General features: G+C 46.1%; 1 protein-coding gene across 1 annotated transcript in view; it reads right to left on the bottom strand.

Annotated features, from left to right (window-relative positions):
- TMTC1 (transmembrane O-mannosyltransferase targeting cadherins 1) overlaps nt 1-25,163 on the bottom strand; it is a 1,524,654-nt gene extending 1,499,491 nt beyond the window's left edge. Inside the window, exon 1 of the mRNA XM_086952798.1 lies at nt 24,705-25,163. Coding sequence (XP_086808924.1) covers nt 24,705-24,952 — 248 coding nt within the window. The 5' untranslated portion in view covers nt 24,953-25,163. The remainder of the gene's footprint in view (nt 1-24,704) is intronic.
- Nucleotides 25,164-25,593: the final 430 nt, after the last annotated feature.

The following is a 25,593-nucleotide window of genomic DNA, read 5'->3' as shown; positions in this document are numbered from 1 at the left end:
GTATACCTGGAACAGTTACAGGCTGTGCAAAGGGGAAAGATGGTTAGAAAAATGAACCCCCTAAATAGGGAGCAGATTCTGACCGCATTCGCCAAATGCAGTAGTCTGAGTGGGATCAGCGCAAACGATCTGAAGCAGGTAGGCTTTGTTGAAAATAAAAAGGGTAAGGAAATAACAAAAGTGTCACTTCACTCGGACCTGGTAAAAATGGAAATTCTAAAAGCTACTAGTGAGATAACCCAAGTGGGAATAAGGGTAATACCAGAGAGGGAAGTAAAAGTCCTCTCGGTAGTACTTTTTAAAATTTCCATGGAGGTCTAGGGAGGAGACAAGTGAAGTTATTAAGAGATAATGAAGAAGACTGTAGCTGTATGAATATAGTGATAAATAATACAGGAAATGATGCCTCATGGGATAATTGGAGTCTAAGTAGAAGCTATGTGGCAGACCCCAACGAGAGATATACGGAGGAAGGGGCTGAAGAGGGTGGCTTAAGTGAGGTAGAATAGGATGGGGGGTGCCGCAATGTCCAAGGGCCATATGTAGGTGGCCAAATACCGGTCGGTAACGGCCGATTTCGACAGTTACCGACTGGTATTCGTAATTCCAGATGTAGGGGGCCTGAAAATTACCGATTCTGTATATTTACCGAATCGGTAATTTTACCGAATCGGTAAAGTACCGATTCGGTAAATGTACAGAATCGGTAATTTGGGATGTAGGTGGCACTGGAAACAGTGCCACAGGCCCTTAGAAATTCGTTATTTACCATGAAATACAATGGCATGGTAAATAACGAATTTCGGGGTACATGCACATCTGTGCATGTACACCTGTGCCATGTGGCACACATACATGCCCTAAGGGCATGTATGTGTGTCACATTGCACACAAGCCAAAATCAGGGGTGCAACAGGGTGTCAAAGTGACACCCTGTCCCCCTTGACAAATCGGTAAAATTACCGAATCGGTATTTACCGATTCGGTAATTGCCATTGATTCCTATGGGCCTCAAGGCCCATAGGAATCAATGGCAATTACCGAATCGGTAAATACCGATTCGGTAATTACCGCATATTACCGATTCGGTAATATTTACAGAATAATTACCTACATGGCATTTACCGAATTGTAAATACCGAATCGGTAAAATTCGGTATTTACGATTCGGTAAATGCCTTTTACCTACATATGGCCCCAAGTCTCTTAACATGGAATGTAAATGGTTTAGGCAATGAGTTAAAGTGAGAATATATAAAGGAAGTAGTAAACGAAGTGGAAATTGCCTGCCTACAAGAGACTTGGACATGCGACGAAATCCCACTCATTGAGGGATATCTACAATAGAGCCGCCCGCCCACGAGGAAAAGATTTGGCCGCCCATCGGGGGGGTTAATGACTCTAGTCTCAACAAAAGTATTGAGAGAAGTAACATCGTTAAAAATGAAATGTAAATGGTTACAGGCTTGTAGACTAGAATTATTGACTGTGGAAACGAAATATAAAATGTTGACTGTGATAAATGTTTATATGCAGTGGGATAATGCAGCAGAATATGAAAGTGAGATGGGATATTTTAAAGAGGATGTCGCCCTTTTATTAGAAAAATATGCATCAGATGTACTGATAATCATGGGGGATTTTAATCACAAGCTAAACCCAAAGAAGGCCGATCTCTGGAATAGAGAATTGTTAGATGTATATGGAATAAACCATGCTAGCTTTCCAGTAGGTGAGCCCTCGAAACAGGAGACGGAATTAGTAAACTTTCTAGGAGGCAGGGGTCTCCTATGTCTGAATGGCAGAATTAAGACAGATTGTCCAGCAGGGAAGACCTTTAAAATAGGTTCACAGAACTGCCCAATCGATTATATGTTTATTACAGTTTGGAATTTACCTCTAGTACGGGAATTCAGGATAGATCAAAAAGAATTTAGTGACCACAATCCACTGCATTTAATGATATTTGGGGGAAGAAAGATGCCTAGAGACAAAGTGATCCCACAGGATGTCGAGTACCCTAAACGTGTAACGACACGACTCACTGAGGAATACCAGGAAAAACTGAATGTTCTGCAAATTAAAGTTGATTCAGAAGATTTAGAGGGAAGGAACTTGGAATGGTTTATAAAGAAGATAGCCCAAGTAGTCCAGTGTCTAAGAATAGAATTAAAAAAGGATAAAAAGAATAACACAAAACTCCCGGTCAGTCGAGTAAAATGGTTCTCAGTCGAGTGCCAATTAAAAAAAAGGGAGTTACGGGCAGTACAAAGAAGGCAAAAACAGAAATTCACCCAAGAGAGAAATAAATGTATAAACAAGCAGAAAGCAGAACTTAAAAAGATGGTAAATAATGGAAAAAGGTCATATAAAGAGAAATGTTGGTCGAATCTGTTAGATAGAAGCAATTGAAGATAAAAATCTAAGACAATTTTGGAAAATGGCAAAGGCAGCGTCTGGTCCAACAGACGGGGAAATGAAATGTGTCGTCAGTGAGGCAGCCTGGGAGGTGTACATAAGGGAACTGTATGGGGCACGAGTTACTCGAGGACAGGTAGAGTCCCGAAAGTGGCAGGAAATATCTGAAGATCTTAAATCAGAGTTTAACGAAAAGCAAGTGGAGCATATAATAAGAGAACTGAAGCTAACTCATGCAGCAGGCCCAGACAACCTCCCCGCAATAATATTAAAGTCATAGGTAAAGTGGTGGGCAGGATTCTTTGCCCGGGTGTTCCATACAATACTATCAGAAGGCAATGATTAGAGCGGCAGACCCTGATGCAGAGGTCTAGCCCAGGACCAGGGTTCAATTCCCTACCTCGGCGGGTCTTGGGCTCAAAAATTCCACAGACCAGATAATTCTCGCCTCGGTGCCTATTCCAGTCATGGAGTCCTACTCTGCAACTCTGGGCAATAGCTTGCTTAATCTCCAGAACGGCCCCCACAACGCTAAGGATGCCTGGCCTCCACCTTGGGGGTGCCCAGGAGTGGACGCCTCACAGGGAAAGCCAGGATGGGTTCCACAGCGGTATTCGTACAAGCGCCTTGAGACCCTTGCGGGTGAGTAGTGCGCTATACAAGTATCAATTTACATTTACATTACATTTACATAATGCCACCAAATTGGAAGGGCGCAGTAATCAGGCCAATCCATAAGAAAGGGAGTATGGATGCACCACAAAACTATAGACTGATTAATCTCCTAGACATAGCAGAAAAGGTATTTTCAAAAATCGTGCTAAATTCACTTAATGCATGGGTTAAGGAGTTTTAAATTACACCCATAGAACAGGGAGGATTTAGGGAGGGGCACTCCACGATAGACCACGGCTTCTCATTGTGGGCAATGGCAAAGAAGTCAACGGAACAAAACAGCAAGTTATGCTGTTGTTTTGCAGACTTCCGAGCAGCCTTCGATTCAGTAGATCAGGACTGCCTATGGGAAACTTTAATGAAGGAAAAAATTCCCAAAGACCTACTGACAATAATAAAAGAACTACACCGAGGAAACGGGGCCCAAGTAATCAGGGATACTGTGGGGTCATTGACACAAAAAATACCCATTGCAAATGGCTTGAGACAGGGTTGTGTTCTGGCCCCACATTTATTCTCCATATTCCTGTCAGACCTACCGGCCTACTTAGAGGTTGAGGGTAGCGGAGGCCCCAGAATGGACGGAAAAAAGGTGTCCTGCCTACTTTATGCAGACGATCTGGTAATAGTAGACCAGACCGAGATAGGCCTCCAAAGAAAGTTGAACTCATTTAATGTATGCTGTGCTAGCAAATTCCTAACAGTACAAAGATTTTATGCTTTGGTAAAAAGGCAAGTAAGTTTAACTGGTATTTAGGGGATCTTAAACTTGAAATGGTCAAAGAATACCGTTACCTAGGGATATGGTTTGATAAGACACTAAACTGGCGTACACATCTGGAAGCCCAAAAAGCGAAAGCTCATACTTCAATCTGTGGACTAAAATTTTTTAATCGGGATTATGGGGATCTGTCACACCGTCCACTATTAAAAGCCTTTAACGCAATGATACCCCCACAAGTCCTCTATGGAGCAGAAATCCTTTATTTGAGCGGTAAGGGAGTCTGGGACTTGGAGGAAGGGAAATGCCTGAAAAGCCTGTTATCTCTCCCACAATCATCCATGGCCCAAGCAATAAGAATAGAAATAGGAACAAAGTCTTTGGAGGTACAATTACAAACTGCGGTAATCAGACTCTGGAAACGATTGGAAGACACAGAAGGTCAAAAAGTTGCACAATGGTGTAGGAAAGAAATTCAAAATAGTGACCTAAAATGGGCAAAAGCTTGTAGGGAAAGAATGGCGCAGGTTTGTGAAAGGCTTAAGGTGGAGGTGAGCCAGGAAACGCACCAAATGGTCTGTACAACGAGTGAGCTGAAATTTAATGGTAAAGAAGTATCCAGAAAGTCTGATATGGGCTATCTCTTGGTCAAATGAAAACTGGTTTCCCTACTTAGATATCCTTCCAAATCGCTGTTATAGGCAGGAGATATTAAGATTACGGATTGGGATCAATCCATGGTTGATAAATAAAAAACTTAAAGCAAAAATGTTAGATCACAAAGGGGGCTGCAGGTGTGTCCTGGGCACCAAAGGAGATTTTGTGCATATCCTTTTAGACTGCCTAACATTATTAGAACAGCGGAAACTGTGGCTGCGCCCAATATTTTTAAAATACGATATAAGAACAAGGGCACAGGCGGCCAACCTCTTGACAGAAATGCCCACTATCGAGATTGCTATTGCCCTAGGAAAATATATAAAGGCGGTCCAGAGCCTTCTAAGAAGCCAGGAGTAATTTTTAGGATTTTATGTATTTTAAACCAATGAATTATATACCTGATCTAAAGAAAATGAAAAGTGGTTTAATGTGATAATAAGTTTTATTATAAGTGCCATTTTATTGGTGTTGGTTTGTAATGTTTAAGGGTGTGTAAGAGTTTTAATCTATAATAGAATATTTTGTACATGTTTTATCACCTTTTATAAGAATATTTTAAACTTGTGGTATTGCCTCTTGCTCTTGTTTAAAGATTACGATCATAATAAACATATCTTTGACTTGAGTAGATTGCGACAGACCTGTCAGTGCCTGTATACATTTATTTTGGGCTGTGGTTATCGATGTAATGTCTTCCTGGCCCCACAGTTCCACGCCATATAAAATAGCACTCACAACCTTGGAATTATATATTTTTAATGTGGGAGCTAGGGGTTTAGTGAATGAAAGCCTGTGCTCTTTTAGAAAAGCGCCTGCCAGCTGCGCATGTTTCAAAGCAAGGACATCGATTTGAGGCTTCCAGTGCAGATTCCTACTTAAAGTTACCCCCAGGTAAGTAAATATCCCAGTCTGCTCTAAAAGGACATTATTCATATAGACCTTGCCCCTCTTGGCCTTTTGGGAGTATAGCACCATAAACGTAGTTTTATCCACATTGACAACCAACTCATGATCGCGGCAGAACTCCTTGAATCTGGTCAGCGCAGCCTGTAAACCAGTTTGAGTCTTGGATAAAATAAACGTGTCGTCCGCGAACATGAGCAGGGGTGTTTTTAGGCCCCCCCCCAAAGATGGAGCATCGGTGGGGCATGTGGAGTAGTACTGTACCACCCTGTCGATAAATAGTGATAACAGGGTGGGGGCGAGGATGCAACCCTGGCGCATATCCTTAGTTATCAGGAACCTATCTGTAACTTCTCCATGTATACCCCATCGGACCTGGGCATAGTTATGATCATGCAATTTAACAATCATAGTTAACAGCTCCGTGGGTATCCCCGCCTCCAAAAAAGCTCGCCACATTTTATTTCGAGGGACAAGGTCAAATGCAGACTTTAAATCAATGAAGGCCGCATATAGCGTACCCCCACCTAGAATAACAACCCGCCAAAATATCATTTCAAATCTTAGTACTTGGTCGATTGTACTAGTATGTGCTCGAAACCCTGCCTGCATAGAATTTATTTATTTATTTATTTTTTACATTTCTAAAGCGCACTGTTACCAGCCAGTGTCCTGGCATATTCCGTCCTTGGAAGATAATATATTAAATTCCTCCATCCCCTGCTGTACTCGACTCAGTACCAGCCTCGCCACTGTTTTCTGGATAGAGTCTATGAGGCTAATGGGCCTATAATTACCAGATAATGCATGGTCCCCCTTCTTAAACACCAGGACTATAACAGCACCAGAGCAGGTAGCAGGAAGACTCCCACCACTAACAATGGCATTTGCTAGGTAGGTAATGTAAGTCACACAATTTGTTATGTCGTGGGCAAATAAATCCACAGGAACACAATCGAGGCCTAGGGCCCTACCACTTGGGCCAGGGAGAGGGCTGTCGCTACCTCCATTTCCTTGAATACCAGAGGGGGTATTGGGGTGGGAATTTTAAAAACATCTAGACTATCATTGGGCGAAGAGAATTGTACCTTAAAATATTCTGCCCACTGATCCGATGGGACAAAGTTTACAGGTGAGTTAAATGGCCCACCACTACCCCGCTTCACTATCTGCCAGAAATTAGTCATGTTTTTTTCAGCCGTAAGCAAATCTTGCCAGCGGTTATTATCCCACTTCTTTTTAACTGTCATTTGGGTTCTTTTGTAGTTGGCCCTGGCAAGTTTAATATTCCCCAAATCCTTCGCCCCTCGCGCTTTGGCCAGTGCTCGGTACGCCTCACTACATATTCTGTTATACCAAGAGGCTCTTGGAACCCCGACCTTTGCCTTCTTTTTACTGGACTTAATAAAAAAAGTTAGGAGGTTTGTAAACTGGTCAGTATGAACCTGGGGTATAATCTGGTTTATATCTTCCTGTGAACAACAGCTTTGGAGGCACTTTATTGAATGGGCTACCAGAGCCTTCATCGCACCCAAATCCCCTTCCTTCTCACTAAGCCAGGACCATCTGACCCTCCTCATATCGTTAGAAAGCAGGATTTCAGATCGTAAGTCTACCTCAGTCTTATTCGGGGTCCTTGACATGCCTGGGGCCTCAATTATCATGATGAGAGGTTCATGGTCGCTTTCGGTATGTTTCTGGACCTTCATGTCGAGAAGGGTGTGACATGATTCGATGTTAAGCATGATAAAATCAATACGGCTACTCCTCAGCCCATTATTAAATGTATGGGCACCTTCCCTATCTGAATGAGACCTCCCATGCGCCCCTCCCTCTCCAAACATAGCCCTTTGAGTTGCACGGCAGCTTCTGTCCATTTTTTTATGGGACATGAATCCAAGGACGGAATACGCCACTGCAAGTCCTCTTCAGCGGCTAGGTTGCCGTCCTCCTGATCCAGTGGTTCGAAGGTACAGTTAAAATCCCCCAAAATGATCAGGGAACACCCACCCCTCTGGCTATCTATAAAACAATCTAAAGGTGCAACTGAATCCAAACGCTTCCCCCCTGGTTGCCCTTTAGCATAGATATTAATTATCAACATGACCCAGTCATTATCTGTGCCTAACCGTAGAACCATTATATCTGGACTATCAATGGACACCATCTCATACCTGCACCCATGTTGCTGTCTCACCCAGAATGTAAGGCCACCTATGGGTCTGCCCTTCGGACCACGTTGGGCATCTGTGGAAACATTTTAAAAACCCAGGTGAAAGACCGGGTCAGTAGCCCAAGTTTCTTGAAAGGCCAAAAAATCAAACTGGTCTATAAACCCTGCCCAGTCATGGGATGCAGTTTTCTTCCTAAGCCCAGCAATTTTCCACGAGCCTATTGTCATGACAGATGCTGTCTGTCCTTGAAGCAAGCTGCCACAAGGGAGGTCGGTGGGGAGAGGAGCATTACCCACTATCACAGCAGGACCGTACTGGTAATTAAATGCGACTTTGCCTACTGAGTGGATATCGCCCAAATCACCCCACCCTGCTGTACAATGTTTCCTTTGCGTAGGGCAGCCCCCACTAATGCGGCTAAGATTAGTACATAGGGCAACCACCTTTACCATGTCAGCCTGACCTCCCAATGAAGGGGACAGCGGCAGGTATATCGCAGAAAGGTTACCAATGGCCTCAGGCTCCCTGGACAAAGTCGGCCCATTTAGGGGCAAACAATTGTGCTTAGTTATTCAGTCAATATCTTCTAAAGAGGTGAAGAAATCAAAGCGGTTATTGGGGAGACTGGGTGCACAAGATGTCCTGATGTATATGAAGACCCACTCCTCCCAACCAAACTGGGGACATTATAGGGTCGGTAAAAATAGCCCAAAGGTAGGATGGAGATATTATCCCCTACTTCGAGATCCCCAGCTCTCTCCAGAATTTGACGCACTAAGCCAGGTGTCCGAAAGCTTTGCACCACACAATCACCCCTAAGTGACTTTGCAGATTTCCCTACCCAGGGTATTCTAAAGGCCATTTTAAACTCATGGAATAATCGATCCTTGATCCCCATCCTTGTACTCAACAGATGGAGGGCCCTGTTTCTCAGGGTAGACCAGTCCTCTTTAGCATGTGGGGCAAGCCCGGGAACATTACCTAAAACTATGGTGTAGGGGGGTGGTAAGTGTAGATAACTAGGGGCACTGCGTGCCCCTTCAGCACGCAATCGATTAGGGGAGCTTGTGCGTATACATGTTTCCCTTGTACATTGCTGCATTCCCTGAGAGCTGATGCTACCCTGGTTCAGAGGTGCACAGGGATTGGCAATATGGCCAATTTTAGTGGGTGTCCGGTCCTTAATGGTGTTCCCCCGCCTATTCTCCCCCTCTACCCCCTGGGTGGTGCTAGCCCCAGCAACCAGCCGCTGACCTGCACAGATGGATGTGGGGAGAGGCAAAGCCCACTCTAATTTTATGAGTCTTTCCTCTATTTGGCCCAATTTTTGCATCAAGGAGTCTAATAAGTTAGAGATCCTCTGCACTATCCGTGTAAGGAGGGATTCCACAATGGATGTGGGCGGACTGGCGACATCAGCTAATACCGTCGTGGTGTGTTTACTACCTTCCTCTACCCTTGCAACTAGCTTCCGTTTGGCCCCCCGAGTAGGTTGTGGGGTGGCCTTGGTGGGTCCCCGACCTTTCCTTTTCTTTGTTGGCGCTTCCCCATGCTCTACATGTTTCGCAGACCTCCCCCTAGTCGAGACCATTGAAATGCCTAAACTATTCTCTGGGCTAACCGAAGTACTTGGTGATGATGGACCAGGGCCCTGACTAGGCTGACTTGAGAGGGAGGGGATGGTGGTGGGGGAGATGTCAGCATGAGCTAGAGTGGGCGTGGAGCCAAGACAACTGCTGAGCGAGGGCGGCAAAGGTTCAAGGGAAAGCCTACGCTCCGTTAACTGGATCTCATGTATCAAAACAGTTTCTGCTCTTGTATGAAATGCATCAAGCGTACCCAAGCTCCCCCGCACCCACTCCCACCTTACGTTTGCCGAAACCGGGACCCACGGGAGGCATTGCCAAAGTCAAATATACCAGCACAGACCAATGTCCTATGTCCTGTACCAAACAGGTTGATATTCGGTAACTGAAATAATACTTCCGTTAATAGTACTGCACCTTATGCCACTTTTAGCAATTAATTAGCAAAGCTAAAAAGCACAGTACCTTCAAGGGGAAGGGGTTCAGAGCCATGACCAAGCCCGGCCTCTGTCGGCCTCTGTCGGCCACTGACGGGCACGGACGGGCCTGCCCGTGGCCCGGGCTTTGCCCGGGTGCGGCGCGGGCACGCTGGCCCTGTGACGGCCTTATGAGTGCCTTTACCCGCAAAGGATAATGGGGGATGTAGTCCAGAGCAGGCGAGGAGCTATGGCGGCACGCGGGCACAGCAGACAGCAAACCACATCTGCAGTGCGGCTCTCGAATCAGCCTCAAGCAGCCCCTCTGGCCCCAGTAGCCTCAGGTAAGAACAATGGGAACAACAGCAGCAAAATGGGCTCCGGCACTGCAGGAGCCCCGGCGGCCTTATGAGCGCCTCCTGGCACTTCCGGGCGTGTTGGGGGGTGTTCCCCGCAAAGGATAATGGGGGATGTAGTCCCCAGCAGGCGAGGAGCTATGGCGGCACTCTGGCACAGTAGACAGAAAACCCCAAGCAGCCCCTCTAGTCCCGGTAGCCTCAGGTAAGAACAATAGCAGCAAAACGGACTAATGTAGTACAAGAAAGACTACAACTGGGCTCTAGGTGAATTCTTGACATCGAGTCATATGTAATCCCAGAGTTAAAAAAAGAAAGCATTTTTTACCCCACACCAACTTTTACAACACAGGGCTTTACACTGCAAGCCATTACAACGCATTCCCCATTACAACGCCCTGGTGGAGCTAGAATAGTAAATTGCGTTGTAATGGACAATGTGTTGTATTGACTGGCGGTGTAAAGCCCTGCGTTGTAAAAGTTGTTGCGGAGTAAAAAATGCAGGGTAATGGCACGCGTTGTAAGCACGTACAGACTAAAGTGTCAGATTCATATAATAATGTCATGTTAATCAATGTCTTTCATGAACCAACACATTATGAACCTAGCAAAGGTATCAAGTAATAGTAGTAAAATCAAAGTTTTTTTAGACCATAGTCTACTAAACCAATGTTCATAGAGACAAACAATAAATATCTGGCAACCAAATGGCGAACAAAATTAAAACAGACAATCATATAAAATGGCATTTAATCTTCTAGATGTTAATATTATTGCAAACTACTTGACAAATATAATTACGAAAAAGGTGCATTAAAACCAGCAAAACAAAATGTGCAAAAATAAATCTTTCTTCACTCCTTCTTTTTCAAACCACTTATAACCTACCTATAATGCAAGCTACATCTAAAAATTGCATGTCATATACAACATGTATGGTCCTCCAGCCTCGTCTTTACACCATGTTTAATTTAAATAGGCTTTATCAACTGTCTCCTAATGCAAATAAAATAAGCAATCTAATAAAATGTGACAATGAAAATTTGAAGGTTTAGACCGCAATCACAAATACATTCACAATTCATCTGACCCCGACCAGAACAGAATTTTTCGATCCCAGATTTAACCCCACCCAGATTTTCATAAACTTTCTGCGCCACACAGTATTTAGTAGTCCTGAGAGATTTTGAGAAGTTTGTGCATCCCAAACAAGATTTTCTTAGGTACAGTGTAGAGCTCTTTGTATTGAGATAACTCAGATCACCAACCCTAGACTCTATGGCAGACTTTCCTTTTAGGTCCTTTTTTTAGTATATTTTATTGAAACATCACAACTAAAATCTTCTAAATTAAGTGAAAATGCCGGCTTTAGCCGTGATCTTGCATCTCTTGCCCATCACAATTCACTATGGCAGAATTCTTCCATACAAACCATGGACACTTTTGCTGTAGAGTACAATTGCATTTTGTGCCAAAAACATAAAGTTATATTTGCTGCCGTACTATTCCAGGAAGTTAAACCAAATCTCTACACAATTAGCTAGTATCATGGATGATAAGGGAAGGCCTAGGAGATTTGTTATAGACAATAGCCCGCCATTATTTTCCGATCATATCTCGAACTTAGGTTTAAGATTTATATTTCTTATAGCCTTTGAGGAGGAACCATAGCATTAGATGCTGTAATAAACAGGGTTCGCCCAAATCTCTCTTCAAATTCCTTTAAGCCTCCCACAGTTGTACAAGATCTAGGGCCAGATGTAGGTAAATTTTATTTTCCGACCTCTTAAATACCGAGTCATACCGACTCGGTATTTCAGAGGTCGGAAAATAAAAGTACCGAGATGTAGGTAAATGCAGATGTGCAATTACCGATTCGGAAACAGTCGGTATTTTCCGATGCGGGAAATACCGACCAGTTAATGCCCATTCATTCCTATGGGCTTTGAAGCCCATAGGATTGATTGGGCATTTACCGGTCGGTATTTACCACATCGGAAAATACCGACTGTCACAAGGGTGCAGGGGGTGTCACTTTGACACCCTCTGGCACCCCCAAAAGAGGCTCGGGTGCCATGTGGCAGGCATACCTGCCCTAAGGGCAGGTCTGCCTGTCATATGGCATAGGTGTGCATGCACACATGTGCATGCACACCAGAAACGGTATTTTACCATCAAGTAGTATTTGATGGTAAAATACCGATTTTGTACTGCTTGTGGGACTCAGAAGAGTCCCACCTACATACCAATTTACCGGAATCCGTAATGATACCGACTCGGTATTTTACATACTCGGTAAATTTACTTATCGGTAAATTTACCGAGTCTGTAAAATACAGGGACCTACATGTCAAATTGCTCTTACCGGATCGGTAACGGCCGAATTCGGCCGTTACCACCCGGTAAACGCCTACCTACATCTGGCCCCTAATGTTTAAAGAATATAAGTCCATCTTTCATTGTAATTTCTCGGTGAATATCATACCAAGATATTTATATGATGGTGCTTCTTCTACAGGCATATCTTCAATGGTCCACCTTTAGGTTTTTTTTTACCATAACCTATATATTTGTTTTATCACTATTTATTGTTAGATCCTTTGCCTTTCAGTGGTTGTTAAATGCTTTCAATTCCCTTTTACAAACCCACTCTTAGCCACATCTAATATAGCAAGATCATCAACTTACAATGAACACAGTATTTGATGCTCACTCATCTTGGGAGTGAAATAATGCATCTTATTTAAATTACTTTGCTGATAAGCAAACTATCAAGCAAAAAATGTAGGGGCGAGAACATGATACTGTCTCAAACCATTATATAGTTGGATTTTCCATGAGAGTGCCCTATTATTATCCAGCTCCACCATAGCCCAATTATCATGATGTAACTATTTCAGCACCGTCAGTAGGACCTTCAAAATGCTGATCCCCACTGATTTGCAGAGCGAAAGGGGACAAATCAACAGAAATAATTCCATCTTGTTTCTATCGCTTTCCAACCCATTACCCAGAGACTGAAACAATGATTTTTTGTGAAGGGCTCTTCTTAACCCCTTCGCTGCGGGGAAATTTCCACCGCGGTACGAAGGGGGGTGGAGCTGGGCGTGGCGCTCCCTTACTGAGGACGGCTCCCGGTCATCATAAATCATGGTGGGCATGTCCTCATGATGGCCGGGAGCCGTCCGAACTCCGCCCACTGATTAATTCCCTCGCACAGGCAGGGAATTAATACCGCGTGGGTGGAGCGGCAACGTTCGGAGGGCTCCCGGCCGTCATGAGCACACACCTACTGTGACTCATGACGGCTGGGAACCGTCATGAGCACCCAAGGTGTGAAAAACTACCTTGCTCAATGAGTCTCATCTTGTTGGTATCAATCCAGTCTTTCAAATACTAAAGTATTTGCTTAGTGCAGTGATACTCAAAGTATTGCCCTCCTGACCTTTACATGTGGCCCTCTGGGCAGCAGCAGCATTGGGCTGCTGTTTACTCAACTCAGCACTAACATGAAATTTTTTTTTTTAAATATACAGCAAGCACTTATTTAAAGGTTAATTGCTGTTAGTCAAAGGAAGTAACTAGACACTTAACTTTAGGAACACCTTCAATTTAAAGACAGCCACTAGATATACATGCTTTGCTTCCCCTACCCCAACTTTACATGCCCCTGCTGACATCAGTGCGGCCCTCGGTCACACCATAGACCAAACGTTGCGGCCCCCAAGAAAATGTTTGTGAGTACCCATGGCTTACTGTATATTTTAGTCCTCACATCTATTAAACATATTTGACAATAATTTTTGGGCTCATATGGATAACTTTTTTTTAAAACTAGTTTAATTGTAAAACCTTTCCAACCCTCAGGAATTGTCCATGTTTTCAAAAATACATTCAATGCAGTGTGAAGAAAAGTGGCCCACCAGTCTGGATTGGCTTTAACTACAATCTCTGGGATATTAACCAGGCCCGCTAGCCTAGTAAGATTTATACCCGATATAGTCTTTTTTATTGCTGTAATAGCGATACGGTATACAAGCTCTACATCTGGGCCCATCCAGTCCTCCTTTCCTACCTCTTTTTTTGCCATATACAATTCTGATAAAAAGTCAACCCAGGCATCTTCTGAAATCTTTAAATTCAATGCCTCCCTGTTCTTATTAAAACCTTCCTTTACCGGTTCCTAAACTTTCTTCCTGTTCTTTGATGCCAACACTGCTAATGTCCTATCCCAATTTATTTTTTAGTTTTCCGTCTTCCTCTCTCTAATTAATTTGGCATACCAAAGTTTAGTGTTCCGCATAAGCCCTTCCTTATCGTCATTTGATTCTACTCTACATCCTCATAATTCCTAAGTTTCCTCAACTTCCTTTTTAGAAACCAGTGTGCAAAGATTTATATTTGATTATTCGTGAAAATTTAATTTTTCTTTAGTGAAACCAACAGGCAGTCAACCACTTTAGCAAAGGTTTCTAACACTGATCAAGAGGAACTATTGCTAACAACCCAACCAAGGCATGGTGAAGAGGGTGCTTTATCACAACTGCATAAACTAGCTTGATTTGTGCCAACACCTGGGATAATGCACCCTTGTTTATTATGTTATGTACGTTCTCTGAACTCAATGTATTTGTTCATTGGAAAAACAGATTACATAGGGCAATTCAGAGAACGTTATGTTGTAATACGAATTACGGTTTCTTTACTTTAAAAGTCATGTTTTCGCCCAGTTGCAGCTTTATAACATTCTATACATTTCATCACACTGTAAATATTTCAAATAGGTCATTTACGCATATGTACATGAAAAATGTTAACGTACTAAAGTTGAATTTCTGCATGGAACCTTTTCATCTTCCACTCGATCATCCTTTAACAATAAGTCGTCAACGCATCACTGTGCACATACATTGTAACACATGCATATTTTGTAACACTGCAACTTCTTTTATAGCGAATAGACTTGGGTTTAGTATTGTAGACCCACAATAAAAGCCGCCTTGTTGCACCTCTTGTTTTCCTGGTCGGCCAATAAATACTACTAACTAACTCCTAAGTCTAAGAGCCAAATGTACGAATAATTCGTTGTGACTTACTCTTGAAGTACCACATAATTCCAGGAGTATGGTAGAAGTACTTCTGTCTTACTCCAGAAATTCAACGGTAAGCCAGGAGTCACATCAACTCACGCCTAAATCTTTGTAAAGAAAGCCCTAAAGTTAGAACAATCATTTCCTAATTCCGATGATCAAATTTTAAAAATTGTATACATTTCTACTGCTTGTTCTATTAATTTTCTGCTTGCTCTGTGCGTTGCTCTTATGCTTTAGATTCAAATTAAAAGCACATAATTCTGCTTTTTTTAATTAAATTCAAATTAAAAGCACATAATTCTGTTTTTTTTAATTATTTTATTATTTTTGCTTTTTGCCTAGTGCTAAAGCTACTTTTGTGGGTTTCAGAGTATTTTCAGGAAGAGGTGTGTGTTCACATTTGGAGTGGCTCTTGATAAAATCAAGCCAGAATCATGTGCTGAGTGTAGTTAATACACTTGATGGACAGGAACAGCCTTCAAGCCTTTTCAGAGGTTTCTGCAGTCCATCTCTTGCCTGAGATGTAAAGGCATGAACATAAATCACTGGCTCCTCTGGCTTGCCCTCAGTCTGCACACATTTATAAGCACACGCATTATGTCAGAAATGTAGCTTTTTATGAGTGCAGATGATGAATTATGTTAGTGGCTGTAGGTAACAGTGCAGACGCTGGCAGGGGACTGGTGGGTTATGTCAGCAGCTGTAGATAAAAGTGCACTGTGTGAGCGTGCACATGGTGGGCTGTGTCAGTCATTTCAGGTAAGGGTATGGTGGCCGGGATATGTCAGTATCTGTATTTAGGAGTAGAGTGGCTGGAAGTCCAAGGAATGGGCTCTGCCATTAGCTGTAAGAGTGCAATGGATCAGAATGCATTGGGTGGGCTATGCCACCAGCTGAAATTAAGAGTGCTTTGGATGTGAGTGCACTGGTTGGGTTATGTCAGTCACTGTTGATAAGAGTGCGCGAGGAAGGTTATGTCAGTCGCTTTTGGCAGTCATGCAGTTAGTAGCTGTGAGTGTGCCTGATGACTTATGTCTGACGTTGTAGGTAAACGTGCAGTGCAGGCATTGCAAGAAGGGGTTCTGTAAGTAGTTGTAGGCACGAGGTGGGCTATGTCAGTCACGGATGGTAAGAGTGCCGTGGTTGGTAGTACAGGAGGTAAGTTAGGTTAGTCATTGCCGGTAAGGATGCAGTGTCTGTGACTGCACTTGATAGCTTATGTCAGTTGCTGTTGTTAGCGTGCAGTGCCAGGGTGTGCAAGAGTGGGTTCTGTTAATAGGTGTAGCTAAGAGTGCAGTGGCAGTGGAAGCACTAAGTGGGTATGTCACTACCAAGGCAAGTGTGCACTGGCTGTGAGTGCACTGGATGATTTATGTCAGTCGCTGTTTGCAAGACTGTACTGACTGCGAGTGCATAGGTGGTTTGTGTTAATGGTTGTAGATAACAGTACAGTGTCAGTGCACATGTAGGGTTATGTCAGACGCTTCGGGTAAGAACACAGTTACTGTGAGTAGACATGGTGGGTTATGTCTGTCACTGTTGGTGAGCATGCAGTGTCTAGATGCGTATGTAGTAGGATCTGGCAGTCTCTGTTAGCAAGGTGCAGGGCCTCAGTGGGTATGTGGTGGGATCTGTCAGTTGCTGCTGACCAGCATGCAGTGCCTAGGTGGGTCTGTATGTGGTGGGATCTGTCAGTCACTGCTGGTAAGCATGCATTGCCTAGGTGTGTATGTGGTGGGATCTGTCAGTCTCTGCCGGTAGGCGTGCAGTGTCTGGTTGTGTATGTGGCGAGATTTGTAAGTCACTGTTGGTAAGCATGCAGTGCCTATGTATGTTTGTGGTGAGATCTGTCAGTCGTTGTTGGCAAGCATGCAGTGCCTGGCTGTGTATCTGGTGGGATCTGTCAGTCACTGTTTGCAAGCGTGCAGTGCTTGGGTGTGGATGTGGTGGGATCTTTCAGTCACTGTTGACAAGTGTGCAGTGTATGGGTGTGTATATGGCTGGATCTGTCAGTTACTGTTGGTAAGCGTGCAGTGTATGCGTGTGTAAGTAGAACAAAACCTGTGCACACGCAAATGTCTGTAGTCCTAGTGTGAGGACCAGTAAAATTTCTTGAGAGAAAATAGATACTTCAAAGTTCAAAAGGCCAGATACAAAGGTTCGTGTGAGTGAAAGTTTGTTTATAGGTCAAATATTGGTCAGTACAGAAAATAGTAGCCAGCCGACACGTGTTTCGTCACACCGTGAGGGAGATGTGACTCATCAGGGCTGCAGGGCTACGGTGGAAATGTGATCGCAGAGGCACGGAATGGTGGAGGGTCAGCCACGTCCATGTTGAATGTAGATGGTGAAGCATCGGAGAGCTGCTAAGCAGGCATGCGTTGTAGGTGGGGACGGTTGCGTCCCGAGTTAAAGGGATCCATTATCCGGACCTCGCTCGACTTACAAGACGCACGTATCGGGTGCATTCCATCTTCCGCTACATGCTTCCCTTTAACTCGAGACGCAACCGTCCCCACCTACAACGCATGCCTGCTTAGCAGCTCCCCGACGCTTCATCATCTACATTCAACACGGACGTGGCTGACCCTCCATCATTCCGTGCCTCTGCGATCACGTTTCCACCGTAGCCCTGCAGCCCTGATGAGTCACATCTCCCTCACGGTGTGGCGAAACACGTGTCGGCTGGCTACTATTTTCTGTACTGACCAATATTTGACCTATAAACAAACTTTCACTCACACGAACCTTTGTATCTGGCCTTTTGAACTTTGAAGTATCTATTTTCTCTCGAGAAATTTTACTGGTCCTCACACTAGGACTACAGACTACATTTGCGTGTGCACAGGTTTTGTTCTTCTTCCCTTTTGGTTTAGGCCTACCTACACCATCCCAGGGGGGGGGTTTCTTTGAGTTTGTGTTACCCTGTCCTGTTTTTGCACCGCGTGCCTACCGCACAACCATCTCAACAGCAAGATCACACTGCTCAGAGCGCCACTGCTTCCTGCTCTCTTAACGCAAACCCATTCTCTCTCAAAAACTATGGGTGTGTAAGTGGCAGGATCCATCACTTACTGTTGGTAAGCGTGCAGTGTATGGGTGTGTATGTGGCAGGATCTATCACTCACTGTTGGCAAGCGTGCAGTGCCTGGGTGTGTATGTGGTGGGATCTGTCAGTCGCTGTTGGCAAGAGTGCAGTGCCAGGGTGTGTATGTGGTGGGATCTGTCAGTCGCTGTTGATAAGTGTGCAGTGCCTGGGTGTGTATGTGGTGGGGTCTGTCAGTCGCTATTGGTAAGTGTGCAGTGCCTGGCTGGGTGTGTATGCGTTGGGATCTTTCAGTCACTGTTGACAAGCGTGCAGTGCCTGGGTGTGTATGTGGCGGGATGTGTCAACCACTGTTGATAAGTGTGCAGTGCTTGGATGAGTATGTGATGTGGGATCTGTCAGTCACTGTTGGTAAGCGTGCTCTGCCTGTGTGTGTATGCAGTTTGATCTGTCAGTCACTGGTCGCATGCATTTAAAGCCTGGGTGTGTATGGTGGGATCTGTCAGTTGATGTTGGCAAGAGTGCAGTGCCTGGGTGTGTATGTAGTGGGATCTGTCAGTCACTGTTGGCAAGAGTGCAGTGCTTGGGTGTGAATGCGATGGGATCTCTAAGTCATTGTTGACAAGCATGCAGTGCTTGGGTGTGTATGCGCGGTGGGGTCTGTTAGTCACTGTTGGTAAGGTTGCAGTGCCTGGGTGTGTATGTAGTGGAATCTGTCAATCACTGTTGGCAAGCGTGTAGTGCCTGGGTGTGTATGTAGTGGGATCTGTCAGTCACTGTTGGCAAGAGTGCAGTGCTTGGGTGTGAATGCGATGGGATCTCTAAGTCATTGTTGACAAGCATGCAGTGCTTGGGTGTGTATGCGCGGTGGGGTCTGTTAGTCACTGTTGGTAAGGTTGCAGTGCCTGGGTGTGTATGTAGTGGAATCTGTCAATCACTGTTGGCAAGCGTGTAGTGCCTGGGTGTGTATGTGGCGGGATCTGTCAGTCACTGTTGGTAAGCGTATAGTGCCTGTATGTGTATGCAGTTTGATCTGTTAGTCACTGCTGGTAAGCGTCTCGGTGTGTATGTGGAAGGATCTGTCATTCACTGATGGCATGCATTTAGTGCCTGGGTGTGTATGTGGTGGGATCTGTCAGTCACTGTAGGTCAATGTGCAGTGCCAGGCTGCGTTTTGTTGCTAGTTGTAGGTAAGAGTGTGGTGGCTATAAGTGCATTGTTGGGTTATGACTCTAGCAGTAGGTAAGTTTGAAGTAGCTGTGAGTTTTAAGTAACTTTGCAAACAAAATTACAAAAAATTACAATTTGTCGTGAGTGAACGTGAAGGATTATGTCAGCCGCTCTTGGTAAGCGTGCAGTGCCAGGCTGCGTTTTGTTGGTAGTTGTAGGTAAGAGTGTGGTGCCTAGGAGTGCATTGGGTGAGTTTTGTCTCTAGTGGTAGGTAAGAGTGAAGTAGTCGGGAGTGAACGTGAAGGGTTATGTCAGCCGCTCTTGGTAAGCGTGCAGTGCCAGGCTGCATTTTATTGGTAGTTATAGGTAAGAGTGTGGTGCCTAGGAGTGCATTGGGCGGGTTTTGTCTCTAGTAGTAGGTAAGAGTGAAGTAGTTGTGAGTGAATGTGAAGGGTTATGTCAGCCGCTCTTGGTTAGCGTGCAGTGCCAGGCTGTGTTTTGTTGGTAGTTGTAGGTAAGAGTGTGGTGCCTAGGAGTGCATTGGGCGGGTTTTGTCTCTAGTAGTAGGTAAGAGTGAAGTAGTCGTGAGTGAACGTGAAGGGTTATGTCAGCCGCTCTTGGCAAGTGTGCAGTGCCAGGCTGCGTTGTGTTGGTATTTGTAGGTAAGAGTGTGGAGGCTAGGAGTGCATTGGGTGGGTTTTGTCTCTAGCAGTAGGTAAGAGTGAAGTAGTCGTGAGTGAACGTGATGGGTTATGTCAGTTGCTCTTGGTAAGCATGCAGTGCCAGACTGCGTTTTGTTGGTAGTTGTAGGTAAGAGTGTGGTGGCTAGGAGTGCATTGGGCGGGTTTTGTCTCTAGTAGTAGGTAAGAGTGAAGTAGTTGTGAGTGAATGTGAAGGGTTATGTCAGCCGCTCTTGGTTAGCGTGCAGTGCCAGGCTGTGTTTTGTTGGTAGTTGTAGGTAAGAGTGTGGGGGCTAGGAGTGCATTGGGCGGGTTTTGTCTCTAGCAGTAGGTAAGAGTGAAGTAGTCGTGAGTGAACGTGAAGGTTTATGTCAGTTGCTCTTGGTAAGCGCGCAGTGCCAGGCTGCGTTTTGTTGGTAGTTGTAGGTAAGAGTGTGGTGGCTAGGAGTGCATTGGGCGGGTTTTGTCTCTAGCAGTAGGTAAGAGTGAAGTAGTCGTGAGTGAACGTGAAGGGTTATGTCAGTTGCTCTTGGTAAGCGTGCAGTGCCAGGCTGCGTTTTGTTGGTAGGTTTAGGTAAGAGTGCGGTGGCTAGGAGTGCATTTTTGGGTTATTTCCCTAGGAGTAGGTAAGAGTGAAGTAGTCGTGAGTGAACGTGAAGGGTTATGTCAGTCGCTCTTGGTAAGCGTGCAGTGCCAGGCTGCGTTTTGTTGGTAGGTTTAGGTAAGAGTGTGGTGGCTAGGAGTGCATTTTTGGGTTATTTCCCTAGGAGTAGGTAAGAGTGAAGTAGTCGTGAGTGAACGTGAAGGGTTATGTCAGTTGCTCTTGGTAAGCGTGCAGTGCCAGGCTGCATTTTATTGGTAGTTATAGGTAAGAGTGTGGTGGCTAGGAGTGCATTGGGCGGGTTTTGTCTCTAGCAGTAGGTAAGAGTGAAGTAGTCGTGAGTGAACGTGAAGGGTAATGTCAGTCGCTCTTGGTAAGCGTGCAGTGCCAGGCTGCGTTTTGTTGGTAGCTGTAGGTGATGGTGTAGTGGTTATGAGTGTATTGGTGGGTTTTGTCTCTAGCAGTAGGTAAGAGTGAAGTACTCATGAGTGAACGTGAAGGGTTATGTCAGTCGCTGTTGGTAAGAGTATGGTGGCCGGGAGAGCCCAGGATTGGTGCTCTCTATACCTGGAGTTCTGGTTTGAAGGTAGGATGGGGGTATATGGGAGGTTGGAGTTTCTAGGATGCTCAGACTGAGCACTGTTACTTTTTAAAGCTGAAAGTCAAAGCCAGTGAGTGTGAGAGGCGCAGGTGGAGGCTCACAGGGGTCACGTGCACAGAGTGCAAACTCTCGATGCAAATTGTAAGACTGAGGGCAGGGGTCAGAGATCTCCGTGAAAGCCCTGTCAAGACTGAGAGTGCAGTGGTTGGGGCTGCTCTGGGTAGATGTCAGTTGTAGAAGAATGCGACGGATTCTGCCTCATGTGGGACATTCCTGTTTCCTCAGTGAAACACCTTTTAATATGTAAAACCCCTCAATAGACACAACTTTTTTTGTTAAACAATAACGTTTCCCGACAATAAATATTCCCCAAGCTCTGGCTTTAACATCTTTGGCATCACGGTCGTTATTGGACATCTGGGCCAGCGTGGCAAGTATTCCGCATTTAGTGGCCACGATGGAAGCCCTTATGAGTGGTTCCTGCATGAGGTTACAGCGCCAAGACGCCTCGGCATAAGAGCGCTCTAAAAATAATTCAGTCAGTCAGTCAGTCATGAGTCACATTTACTACCCGCGATACTTCAAGCTCGTTCTCTTTTACCACAAACTTGCAGTACCGAGGAGAGTGAATTTGTAAGGATGCAGTGCTGGGTTTTGGTACTGGGAGCTCCAAGTGGTAAGGGAGCACAGATGAGTGCACCAATCAGGGCTGACTGTGGTCCATTCCTGCTGGCAAGGGCTCAGTGGTGGGCACGGCGCTATGAAGATGCTCATGGTACCTGTGTCTGCAGGTACATTAACTGATGGAGGTGAAGATTTGAGAGGGGGGCTTCTGCTGGGCTGGTGTTCTGGTTGTTCTCTTTATTATCTGATCACACCTACGCTACCATAGGATGGAAGAGCTGAGTATGTTGTTTGGGTGCTGCAGGTTTGCAGTGATATGTGGGGGTGAACAGGGCTCGAGTCGGGGTATCACGTGGGTGGACGGCGTCCCCCCACTTATTTTATCGGGGGGACACCGTCCCCCCTGCCAAACAGCTGGATTTCACTCTTTGGCCTCTCTGGGACGAGGAGCTCGGCACCTTTCGTGACGTCACTTCCTGTTGTGACATCACTTCCGGTGACAGTGTCCCCCCACTTCTTTTTTTACGACTTGCGCCCTGGGGGTGGGTGAAGAATTCCGTCCGCCAGCGGAGTTCGCAGAGTTTTGCCCAATCCGCACAGAGTTCCATAAGTGACGCGGGCCAGGGTTTTTTCTCTTGCGCGGCTTGCAAACATTACAAGCGCGAGTGAGAAAAGTCACACGCTAGACCTTCTCCCGCCAAGATTTTTCAACATGGGCAGTGGCGGCAGGTCGCGACCGCTTGCATTGAGAAACCTGCGGCTGGAGCAGAATATGTACTTACTAGGCAGAAAGAAGAAGCGCATTGTGGCATGATGTGTAGTGCTGTTCACAGTCATTTTACAGCGCAGGGCAAACTCCAAGCGCTAAAAATGAGTGCATGCAGCGTAACTTACCACACTCTGCAGCTTGCGAACTCCGCGAATCGCTGCACAGTTTTTTCAGCACTTCGCAGAGTCCCCGCAGAGCAGAATTCCCCTCAGGCCTAGTGATATGCGGAATGGTGGATTTTCGCTGCTGCGGGATCCTCCTGATACTGAAAGTATAATGTTTATTGTAATCTCTGTATGCACTGTTCAGGAGGTAACGTGGGGATTCCACCTTTCTAAGAATTTTTTTAGCAATTCTGGAATGGCCAGGAGATGGTAAGTCAAAAATTATTTGGATACATTCTCCGTAGTTTTTTGTAAAAAAATTACAATTATCCCTCTCTTTGCTTTAATAGTAATTTAGAATTAATTTAGATTGCCCTGAAATACGTTTTAAGTATGAAATTTTGTCATGCGTTTGGTGCTTTAATTATTATTAAAAAGAGAAAAAAATAGTGCATGCCTCTGCTTTTCCACATTTTTAGTGGCATGGACAAAACAATACAGGTCTGGAAGATAAAATATCGGCCTGGTGGCAACACTAGGGTAAACGGTGGAGGGGCAATTCTGTGGTGTCCGCAGTACCTGGTTCTTAGATTGCTGCCCCTGCATAAGGAGTCCACTGGTGGCAGTGGGAGTTGTTGTACGCACTTTGGTTTGCCGATGCTCCCAGCAGTGCACAAAGGCTCGGGCTCGGTCCCTGGAGGGGGTGAGCCTGGCTTAGGGTGGGATGATGCATCGGGTGCTGTGCGTGCATTGAAAGGGGGGGTGCCGTCGATGGAGGTCAGTGCAATGGGACGGTGGTGCTGTCAGTTCGTGTTTGCAGGGGTGCAGCGATGCTTGAAATGAAAGAGTACAGGATAGGGAGTGTACAGATGCCTCAAGATATTGAACGGATTTAAGGTTTGGGGGTGGAGGTGCGAGAGAGATGGTTGCAACTTGCAACCGTTTTCAGACTCCCCATTAGAGCGTGACTTCACCTGACCATGCTCTTATTGGTGGGAGGGTGCAGTGATGACTTAGCCCCGGAGCAGCCCCACGCCTCATGCGTGAGGGCCGGAGTGTGCCTGAGCCGAGGTGCTCCCAGTACACGAAGCTTAGGTGGTTGGCCCTGGAGGGAAGCGCCGTGGTCCAGGACGCTCGTTGGATCCTGTCAGTTCTCGATGCTATGAGTGAAGTGATGGCTGGGCCCCGGAGCGCGGTCACGCCTCATGCGTGACGGGAGGAGTGTGCCTGTCCTAAGATGCTTCCGCTACAGGGATCAGCTCCCTGTAGCGGCTGCTGTCACTGGAAGGAAGTGCAGGAGTCTGTGCTGGCAGTTTGAAGTGACACGGGTGCAATGATGCAGGTAAAGAGGCAGTAGTAGGTTTAGTACTGGGGTGTACTGATGTGCAGTGGTGTTTGGTGCCTGCGGTACTTGAAGCGAAGGCTACTGTCATCAGAGGGTGTTAGTGAATTAACGTGCATTGCACTATGGTGCTGCGACTGTGAGGTACCGCCAGTCATAACTGAAGCTCAGGGGCAGTTTGGGGGTTTGTAAGCGGGGGCGTAGAAGAATGCAATCAAGTAGCTTAGTGCTGAGGTGCTACTGAAAGAGCTATGGCGTTCAGATACTGTAGGTATCACCTGGAGCTTTGGATTCTGTCACTGGGGGGGTGAGTGCATTAATGAGGGACATGCTGTGCTCCTTCTGGTGGAGATGTGCCTTTAAGAGGCTGTCAGTAGCATCTGAAGCCGGCGTGCTCTCATCAAAGCGGCAGGTGCATTAATGTGCATGATGCGAGTGCATTAATGTAGCATTATGCTGAATTCATGATACTGCTAGTGCATTATTGTGGCATGAAGGTAGTGCTACTGCTTTTAAATGCTCTCAGTAGTGCCTGTAGCCCGGGTGCTCTCACTGGAGGGTGTGAGTGCTTTGATGAGGCATGAAGGTGATACTTTACTGCTGGTAGAGAGATGGCTTTGAGGCGCTATCACGCTATCTGAAGGTGAGTGTGTATTCATCCTAGTAGGGGGTGAGTGCGTTAGTGAGGCGTGCTGCTGTGGCACCGAGTCGCGCTGCTAGAGCATCCTTCACAGTGTTAGGGTCTTTGAAAGCTGCCAGTCGTACCTGAAGCTGAGGGTGCAGAGCGGCCGGTAGGACTTGTGGCTGCTGTTCTCCCCCATGCCTTTGCCCCAGAAGTCGTTGCTGAAGATGCTCCGGAGCGGGGCCCCGGGCCGGACATCGGGGTTGTTGAGGATGGCCCAGACATCATCGTGCAGGAATTCCCCGTGCAGCGCCTGCCGGTAGCACAGCACGCAGACCAGGCACAGGGCTAGCGGCGGCCCGAAGAGCCGGGGCCAGCGCCAGGCGGGCATCACGTCCTCAGCGCTCGGGCATCCCACGGGTCTCAGCTACAGTCCGCACGCGCGACCCCAAGCGTGTCCTCGCGCTCCTGCGTAGCACGCGACCCTGCCGGCTGCCTGCCTGGGCTCCCTCTGTCGCGCGCTCCTCCTCGAGCCGCCTCTCCCGCGAGCGCAGCCCGCACTGGCAGCAGCTGCCCACGGAAGAAACATCCTCGGCCGCCTCGACCGCGCGCATGCGTACTCCAACCTGAGCCTAAAAATACCGTGTGGAGTGTTGCGTGCAACTGGTGGAGGGAGGAGGAGGGCGGCGCGCTCCTGGGGCAGGTGAGGTGGGCTGCGAGTCATGTTTAAAGCGAGATATTAGATACGGTTCAAAGATATAGTAGGAGCCTGCGGTATTAGGCCTTTTGGGCGTGTGACTGACTGCACAGCACGCATGCCCTGGGGTGTAGGATGCTGTGGTATAACTTAAAAGGCTTTACGTAGACAGACCCTCTTATTTTCTTAGAAAATGGTCATGTTGCTGCTGTGAGCCATCAAATTAATATCCAATGGCGTTGTTTTAATTTAAAATCATTATTAGGCGTGCATGGCGAGTAGGGGCAGGGGGCTGCCAGGCATGGTCAACTCTGCTCTGATGCCAGCGCTTGGAG

Source organism: Lissotriton vulgaris, chromosome 1_2, assembly GCF_964263255.1.
Source record: "Lissotriton vulgaris chromosome 1_2, aLisVul1.2, whole genome shotgun sequence".
Classification (NCBI taxonomy): Eukaryota; Metazoa; Chordata; class Amphibia; order Caudata; family Salamandridae; genus Lissotriton; species Lissotriton vulgaris.
Note: the sequence above shows the minus strand (reverse complement) of the source record. Positions and strands in the feature narration are given on the sequence as shown.